Consider the following 10,031-nt stretch of genomic DNA (forward strand, 5'->3'; position numbering starts at 1 on the left):
ATTTTTAAAGTAATTTATCAGGCAAAATACAACAGCATCTCGTGGAAAAGTGGGGCTTTTAAAAAAAACATTTCATATAATTAAACTGAATGTATTTAGGTTTCTGACTGTTGGTCGGACATCTGCACACGTAACCTCAGGCTCTGGGAAACTGGGATGGGAATTTATTGATTTTTTTCTGGTATATTATAGACTTTTTAGTGACCAATCCAAAAATTATCGACAAATGAATTGATGATGAAAACTATCTTCTGCTCTAAACTGCTTTGTAGATTTTTTTCCTTGAAATAAAAAAAGATACACAGTTACAGTGTGTTCAGTAAATAATTAATACTAGTAAATGTAATGTAACAACTTGAATGCTACATTTCACTCTAATATTCAGAGCAGACAGTTATGAACTTGAGTAAAAGAATACCGAGGAGCCTCTCAGGCCGGCCTTTAGTTATTTAATTTCACAGCCTACTCTTGATCCCTTCTTTAAATATGACCTAGCACTGAAACAAATAGACAACTCGTTGGTCAGTTGGCAGCAAACAGATGGATGGGAATTTTGATAATGTCCAGAAAAAGTCCACAAAATTCAACAAGACATTCTGCCTTAAAAGTAATTGATTTTACTATGATTTGCAATGTGGGGATTTAATTCTATAAAATGACAATACTCAATATAATATCTGATAATAAATATATTCCACTTCACTGTTACGTGAACACCTGTTTTAGATAAAGTAGCTCAAAACGAGACTGGCTTCAGTCAATTCAAAAGTCATATTTCAAACAAGTTCAAGGCAGACAATAGCCATTATTCAGGGGTCGAGACCCAATTAAACGTAGGACTGAGCGTTATATTTGTCCAGTTTATCCAACAGTGAGACTGCATGCTCAGAACCAGTCTTTACTAAAGGACTGCTGGGCAGTGGGACATGGAGACAAAGTCTCCTCAAAATTGTTCTTTTATTAATCATATTGGGTGTATTGCTCTAATAACTACCAGCACAGCACATAGCTAAGCTAGTCTTCATTAGATGGTAATACCAGACAATAGCAAAGTGAGCTGTTGTATTCCTATTTTGCATTTTGCTGGGGAAATGCCACTCGCCGTTACTTACATTAAACCACGCCGGCGTTATATAGCTTATTCTAGCATTTTTGCTCTGGCTAAGGGAAAGAGCCTGGGCCCTTCGTATCACTGTATAGTATCATGTGCAGCACACAAGTGACTCCCTTATAAGTATGTAAGTGGTGAGCTAGACGAGGACGTGTGCGGGGCCGCTCCACCGGGACGCTGCTGGCAGCTTGACAGACGAGCCCTCAGGAAACTGCTGAGTCAGTTTTCCGACGAGTTCGTTTGAGCTCCTTTTTTTTTCTCTTCTTCTTTTTTTTCTCTCTCTCCTTCAAAAACCGAACTGGATTAAACTAGTTTTGCACCGTGATGTAGTATAAAGCCGTTTTTTTTTGTTTTTTTTTTATCCGGGTAAAAGTGTCATTTCGCAGCGCATTTAGTCGGGAGGACCGGCGGAGTGGGCTGGGGGCTTCGGGGAGGGGGCTGTGACGGGGGAGTGTCCGCTTCCTCAACTTTACTCACTTATCTCCTTAAACTCTTTTGTACAGAAATATAAAACAATTCCTCCCGTGTTAATGTTTGCCCGTATATCGAAACGGTGTAGCTTTTTTGTTGTTCTTCTTTTAAAACCGAGCGAGCTCATTGTGGACCCGGGGTAAAGACAAAAGAGCCCCGGGAAGCTGTTCGTGCTGCGACACAGCCTTTGTCTTCCGCAGCAGTTCATTACAGCCACCAGGCAGGAGGTTACACCACGTACTCCTCCAGCACTTTGCTCCACTGTAACACACAAAGCACTCAGAAGCCCTCAAAGAACCGCCCAAAAATGATCTTACTTAATCATACATGTGAATAAAAACACACCAAAAATGAAGTATCTCGTGTAACATTAGGAGAAAAAAAAATTAAATGACTAAATTACTTACCTTCCGAGGATAAAACAGTGTCCAGAAGCAGAATGGTGTTAAGGTATTCCTCGCTTTACAGTAATAAGGGAAAAGAGAAATAAGCTGGTGTGTGAATGTATTTGAAGCCGGACTCATTCTGTGTCAGTGGAGGGTTTGAAAGTGGCGCCAACAGCTCCGCTCCTCGGCTCCCCACGCAGCCGTCCCACACGCAAAAAATAAATAGAAATTCAAACGCGCGCGCAGCAATATTTCACTCGTATCAAAATGTGCCTACTGACCAGCACAATCGATCCCTGTCGTCAGTTTTGAATAATATAGCTCCTGTGATTTTTATTTATTTTTTATGTTAAATAAAAATAACCGTCACAGGCTTTTCTCGGCCGCGGTGCAGGACGGGAGATTGTGCAAGGCGGTTGTGTTTTGAATATCTAACCGGTCTGAGAAGAGGAGGGTAGTGTCTCCCCCTGCAGGGACCGTGCACGTGTGTATGTGTGTACGTGTATGTGTGTACGTGTATGTGTGTGTGCATGCACATACTTTTGTGACGATTTATACTTGTCAAGCAAAACGTTATACATAATAATACTGTAATATCATAGTCATAGTGTGGATTTAAAAAATCCTTTAAACATGACGTTTTAAATTCATATTAGAAGAGATTCAACCTCTGTGAACTATGTGTTACCAGTACATTGCAGTGTCATTGCCAAGATTTTAGCAATACTAAAGTAATTAAACTTTGATGAATTAATCAGCAGTTGCAGCTGTTGTTGAGTTTGATCTGTAAAAAGTAACTAAAAGTTGCCCATTATTTTATGTACAAAATACAAAAGTGAGACAGATATGAAGAAAGCAGACATGTAGGATGATATATGCAATGCTCATTTTACTGTATTCATAAAATATGTTACACCCATATTCTGTCTCATCGGCCAAAATACTTGGAGCAGGACCTCACAATGTCCTTAATGGGTGCCACAGTCTTGATTATAAAGTGTGGTAACTGTACAAAGTATCATTACTCAAAAAAGAAAAGTATTTTAATGACACTGTGCATGAGGAAATGCAAAACAAATACTCCATCTTGAAACAAAGCATGTGACCTCTTTTAAGACAAATGATGCCACAAACCCACTTTTTTTTAAACATAACTTAAAAGTTGAATCTCAGTCAAAGAATAGGCAATGTCAAATACACAATACCATTTTGTGTTTTTTTTGTAATAGTTGAAATCCAGGTGGTTTATCGTGTTTTGTCCAGTGTTCCGTTATCTCAGTAAATTGAACTTCAGTAAATTAAACTGGATACAGGCCACCAGCAGGGGGCGCCAGAAACACAATCAAAGCTTAATACTAATTGACCATTAATCTGATATGAAGGCCCAATCCCAATCTCTACCCTAAACCCTCAAACCCTGAACCCTCAGGGATTTACTGACACCAGCTGCTAAATGGTTGAGTGTGAGAGGCTGTGAGAGCCTGAATATGAACGGGACAGCACTTTGCGGCAACATCAGGTGACTACATAAAAGAATATCGTGTACAATTGTGTATTTATTTTATACTTTTTATTTACTGATTTGAACATCATCCTTACAAGATGAAAAGTCATTTTAAAGTATTTATTTACTTGTTTTTGTCAAAACAAAATGTTTGATGAATGTAAAAAAAAAATACATATATATTTTCTGCTTGCATTCCTATAATTCATGTGCTTTTATGTTCCATTTTGTAAAGGAATTTTATCGGTATTTTAAATGCCCACATGCCTCTTTGTTTACCTTTTTTTTACGTCTTCATTTTTCCATTGAGAACTGCATGTTTAACCTCACGTTTCAATGCATTGTGGGTAATTCCCTTAGACAAATGATGACTTACAGAATTAGTTTTAGAAAAAGGGCTCAAAATGACTGCCACAGAGCCCTCAGGAACTCAACAATTTGACATTGGGACACCCCATTGTCATTATGGCTGCTTGGAGCTGGTCCTGCCCCCTGCCATTGCCCTGCTGAAGCCCGTCCTCTCTACTTCCTTCTGCTGACATGGATTGTGGCTATTTGGATCGTGGTCCATGCCTACTACTCATTATTTGAATAATTTCTGTCATAATCATTGAATGTGCTCCTCTGTTGCTCTCCCTCAGGTTTCTTCCTTTTTTTCCCTGTGAAAGGGTTTTTACCATCATCATTTGGGGGAGTTTTTCCTGATCAGATTTGAGGTCCCGGGACAGGGATGTTAGGTGTATAGATTGTAAAGCCCTCCGAGGCAAGTTTTGTACTTGGGATTTTGGGCTATATGAAAAACTCAACCCCTAAACCTTCAAGGACTTCACAGGAGCGCGCCTCAAAGTCCGTGTGTCCGTAAGGGTGGAGATTGGGATTGGGCCGAACTCATTTTAAGGCAACAGGTGAATGCCATTGTTGTTATTAGACTTCTTTGTTCCGGCCCACAGCTGACAACGCTTGACACTTTGCAAAGGCATTAGTCCTGTCCCTGCTGCTGATTGGTTCATTGCTCGTCTACGCGCTTTGTGTATTGGTTGAATACTTTTTAATTAAGGCAACCGCTGTTTCATGTCATGATGTAAAATGTACTCCTTCTCATTGTGTCCGTCAGTGCGGTCAACATGCCCCAGTGACCTTTTTGATGCCACCACCAGATGGTGCCAAGATTAGAAACATTCAGAATGCATCACTGATCTTCAATAGTTCCAGTAACAGAACAATAATCAATGAGCCGTTTTAGTACAGAATGTACATATGCATTCTCGTAACAGCTGGAAATGTGAACGTGTTAGAATTCTCTTGAAGGACTTTTTATTTGCTCTTATAATACTGTTAGAAAAATTCACTCGACCCCTCGGAGTAAAATCATTGAAACAGGAACATTTATTCGTTGCAAGGAAGGAGCAGAGTCAGAAGTACAACATGATAGACAAATTGCATATCCAAGACTGCCCAAAGATCTCTCAGAGAACCACCTCTTAAATACTCATCATGACCCACGAACAGAAACCCTCATGACGTCTTCGGCCTAATCGGGAACCTTTCCCCTCGTCCCATAGAGCGGTTTGTAAGAAATGGTCATATGATAACAAAGGAACTGCACGTTCTTTCAGATAGAAACATACAGATTCCTCAGTCTCACTTCTATCAGGAGACATGCTGAGTTTGTGTGTAAGATTAAACAGAGACAGTAAGATGAGAAGTCTGAATATAACAGTGAAATAGTAAATGATTAAGTGTGAATATTGTTTTTCTTCCAACAAATACATTCAGAGCAATAATATAGCAAAGTGTTGTTATAACAAACAACTATGAGCTATGTGAAGCTATAGTGGAGTCATGTCTTGAGCAGAGAAAGAAGTCACACTCTCTCTCTGTGTGTTTTGTAATCTAAGCTCTGATTTGTTTACATAGACGGGCCAGCCGGGCCCCACATGGCTGCCGCACTGCACTGCGCTCATACGGCGTTTATGTGAAGATCAGCGGATCTGTGGTTAGCAGCGTCATCTCACAGAAACACCAGGCTCTGGATTCACTGGGTTGCATTTATCATGTTTATTTAGGTTCCCGCTGGGCTTTGTGGTGTACCAACTTTCAGGTGAAGTAGTTTGGAGACTTACTGTTTGTTTCTATCCTTCATCTAATGCAACCAACAGGCACAATTTTCATTTGTGCAAGACTTCAGTTCAAGATTCATTTAACTGCATTAGTAGATCATTAAGAGGAAATATGATAGAATAAGAAAGTGATACAGTAAATACGGAAATAGTCATAATGTTGATGAAAAACCACTAAATTAATGTAAATTAGTGTAGGATGGGGGTTAGAAACATTTCATGAACCTTTCATGAATCGATTATTTCACTGTCGCCATCTTGAATTACGGCATCGTGTTGCTGTTTTATGCATCCAATTAACTGAAGTTATCATAATAGGAAACATTGGTTTAAAAATAATTCCTGAAAGAATAAATCAAGAGAGAGATTTTCTCATCTTTCATACAATCAAAGTTATTTTTGCGTCTGGGGGGGGGGGGGGGGTCGTTTCTAGATGGTCATTGGAGCAAATGAATGTTTGAAGACAATTCCACATGGGTTTCACCCGGCCAAACCGGAGATCGCCACCTGGTTCAGACCCCTGGCGTTGTTGCAGAAGCGTAACCCACCTTCTAGTTCCCCTGTAGCTCTGTCAGTACTGTTGTTATTGTTTGTACTGTTTGCGCTGTAAACTACTAGCCGATGTTAGCTACTCACCGCCGTCGCCTTGTTGAGATTCATTTGGAGGCAATCTTTCAATCATAGATATGGTCTGAAATTTTTATTTAGCACCTTTGTGGATCCAGTATGCTTAAAAAAAACACTAAATGAGAAACAGCGTCGTCTAAAACTGTCTAAAGTCAACAAGTGTCAGAAGTGTTTCTGAGTGGCACACAGTTGAAGACACAGCGAAGGCTTGTCTTCATAGAGAGGATCAAGATGAGATTAACTGTCAAATGAGAATAACGGTGCACACTTCCATGGTAGTGGACTCACAGGAAGTAACACAAGAAGTAACTGCACAGAATCACTGTGTAAAGTAGGCAGGAATGTAGGATTGTTGCTGTTGGAAAGTTACAGGACTTGTCTGACAATGTGAAGTGGTCTGTCATGCACTTCATGTGCGGTTCAAATGTCCATATCACCATCAAGTCAAAGAAACACAATTGAGGAACTCTCTGCTCGGCTGGTCCAACTGGAACATTTTAGTCATGGATTCCATGAACTGTGAATCAACATTTAAGTGAGTTTCTTTTATTTTTCACATACCTTATCTGTATGATTTCTATGGAGGGTCAGATCGATATAGCGTATCCTCCCCAGATTATTCCCGAAACACGCACATAGGGTCACGCCACAACAACAGTAAAGCTTGCCCAACACAGTTTGTCAGGTAAGCATCTGAAACCCCCTCGTGAAACACCCGACTGACCCGACTATATTTGTCACTTCCTAAAACCTGCAAGCCGACTTTACAACAGTAATTAGTAAGGTGTGAAAGTATGCCTTCAAGGAGAGACATTTTTACTTGGTTTAATCTGAAACACATTATAAATATACATACTTTAAAACAAAATAACAGATTTTCACCATAATAAGCTGTCACATTCATGTTGCATGTACCCAGTGGGTCACTTTCAAAGTCTGACTGGTAGCAGACCAGTAAAAAGGCACATATAATTAAGAAATGAAAGGCATATTAGAATTCTAGCTCATGTCTTTTTTAATCTTTGCTTTTGTTACAGTGATTATATTCTATAATATATATTTAGTTTTCCAGTAAAGGTCAACCTACAGTTCATCTAAAATTATTAATTTCATTCCTTATTCAACGATATATCTGACTTTAGCTCTGTTCATGTATGACGGACTGTGAAAGGCTTTATTCTCCTTATTGTCATTTCCGGCCTCCATCCCTCCCTCCTCGGCGTCCTCTCCTTTCCCCATCATTCTCAGTGGCAATAGAAGCCCAGCATGTGGTTGGGTGGAGGTGTTTACCGCCTGACAGCAGTGCGCTCCCCCTTTGTCTTTAGTCAGGAAATAAAGGAGGGCGTTGAGCCATGCGTTGAACGACGCCAAAGGCCTCGTGATCTTATAGCACATGGAGACCATGGTCATAGTGTGACAGGGGACTCCCTTGGTCACTTTTAGCAGAAGGAAGATGGTTCTAGTAACATGAAAGGGGAAGAAACACAGGGCAAAGAGAATGGTGATGGTGATGATGGTCCTGATAGATTTACGTCTGCGGTTGGCGTAAGGGGAGTGAGCACCCAGGAACATGGAAATCCCCTCATCTCTTCTCAATGTCCTTGACAGTCCATTGCTTCCTCTTTGTCCTCTTGCAACTATTGCCGGGCTACTCTCATTCCTCGCGTTTCCTTCTCGTTTCCCATCTCTCTGACCTCTGCAGGATGAGGGCTGAGAATGCAAAGTCCTAAATATGGTCAGAACAACGTGAGAGTAACACCAAGCAATGATGGAAAAAGGCCCAAAAAAACCCAGCAAATGGAGTATGATGCCATAGGGTACGTAGTCAGAAAACTCCTTATCTATTGCATCGTCCCAACAGTTCTGGTACTCCTCAATGACCCCTCCCATGTTAGCAAAGCTGGCATTCCCATTTTTCGATGACACCTCGCGGCTTAGATTGTCAATACTGCTTGTGTTGCCGCCAAGCCCTCCAAATCTTGTCACGTGACCAGTCTGAGCAAACCGGAAGATAGGGCAGGTCAAAGCAAACACAACGATCCAAACCACGACACAAGTGCTCTTGACAGCCTTCTTGGTCTCTAGTGTGATGACTTTCATCGGGTGGCAGATGCCGAGGTACCTGTGGACGGATATACAAGTGAGGAAGAAGATGGAACAGTAGAGGTTAAAGTAGAAAAGAAAACGGACCAGCCGGCACATGAAGTCCCCAAAGACCCAGCGGTCACGCATGATGTAGCTCGCCACCAGGAACGGCAGTGACAGGCCGTACATGAAGTCTGTCGAGGCCAGGTTTACCATGTAGATCAGAGAGGCATTCCAGCGCTTGGTTTGGCGAAAGGAACGGTAGAGGATGACAGAGTTCAGGGAAATGCTGAAGAGAAACGTGAAAGAATAACAGATGGGGAGGAAAATGTATTTGTAGGATTCGTCTATGCTGCAGGAGGTAGACGGAGTAGTGGTGGAGGGAGTGGCAGAGCTTAGTAAGTCATGGAGGACACTGATGTTGGGAGGAACTCCACGTCTGGATGACATTGTGAGGGAGGGAGTGATTTTCACGTGAGGGCGAAGTTGAACAAGACTTGTACGTTTGTGGTTCTGTCAAGCTTCCTCTCTGTCATCCTTGTCCCATTAAATGTAGTTGTATATGATCCCGTACAGGAGACTTTCAGATGATTTCAGATAGTCAGATCCATGAGTGGGTGTTCACCTAAAGATAAAGAGACAAATTAGTCAGCCATCTGTACTCATATATAATCTCACAATATGTGATAAACTTCATCAGCTTCCCTTTTACAAGTCCAGAAATGGTTGGTAAGTTCTTTGATGGTCCCTTAACTTTTACCCTTGCGTTATTTTTAAATTGAAATTGTACAATACTTTGGTTTATCACCATCCACCTGAGCTACACATTGCCGCATTCTACAGTTATGTAGCTAACCGTAGAGTGTTAAAAGGCGAGACTACGATTGCACGGATGGTAAATGTCACCTCGTAAACATCAGCATGTCTATACTGAGAGCATGTTGGCATGCTGGTGTTAGTATTTACATCAAAGTCTAACCTTAGTTTTTTCTTGGCTGACATTGATGAAGCAGTACGCCAACCACCCACCACCCACCTCCCCCTATCCTCAGACTGTTTACTAGGGCGTTTGCGTAATCACTTTGACCTCCTGTCGAATGCTGCTGATTCTTAGTGCTTGTTTGCCTTCCTGTGTACAAGGGTATGCTGCTGATTCAGTCCCTTCTCACCCCATTAACTCAGCAATAAGTAACCACACTTCCCCTGGGTGTCTCCATGCACCCTTCTGTACATCAGTCTTGCTCTCACGCCATTGGCTATATCCTGTCTTCACAATCCTAAATGTTTTTGTTTTTTTATGTCACATGTAGATGGGCTGCAGCATCATCAAAGTCAACACAACTAAACAGGATTCACTCAGGCGATGCTTCAGCTCTCAGTTGAAAGCCTCCCCATCAGCTCCACCCCTGCGTATTAGGATCAGCACACAGGCAAGCGCAACTGTGTGTGCGTGTGTTTGTGGAAGTGTTAAGTGAGCCATCTGCAGGTTGTACCAGCACTTCACTTCAGAGTTCAACTAAATAAGGGTAATGTGTCAACCAGTAACATGACATATTAACAGTATGACACCAATAGGTTGTAAAAGGTCCAAGGGCTGTAACTTAAACGTGATATTACATCCTGGAACAGTCTCGTCAATGGGCTTAAGTTTAACCATTCTGATTTAGAGCAAAAAAATAAAATTAAGGAACTTGCTACTAATTGGCTGCACGGTGGTGGAGTGGCGA

General features: G+C 41.3%; 1 protein-coding gene across 1 annotated transcript; it reads right to left on the reverse strand.

Moving 5' to 3' along the window:
* Positions 1-7,335: 7,335 nt before the first annotated feature.
* On the reverse strand, positions 7,336-8,754 carry si:dkey-6n21.13 (P2Y purinoceptor 3). The gene has a single exon (XM_068588095.1). The coding sequence runs from the start codon at positions 8,752-8,754 to the stop codon at positions 7,336-7,338; it is 1,419 nt and encodes a 472-aa protein (XP_068444196.1).
* Positions 8,755-10,031: the final 1,277 nt, after the last annotated feature.

The sequence above is a fragment of the Clinocottus analis genome, unplaced genomic scaffold (assembly GCF_023055335.1).
Source record: "Clinocottus analis isolate CAN_PGR_092001 unplaced genomic scaffold, fCliAna1.0.p SCAF_21, whole genome shotgun sequence".
Lineage (NCBI taxonomy): Eukaryota > Metazoa > Chordata > Actinopteri > Perciformes > Cottidae > Clinocottus > Clinocottus analis.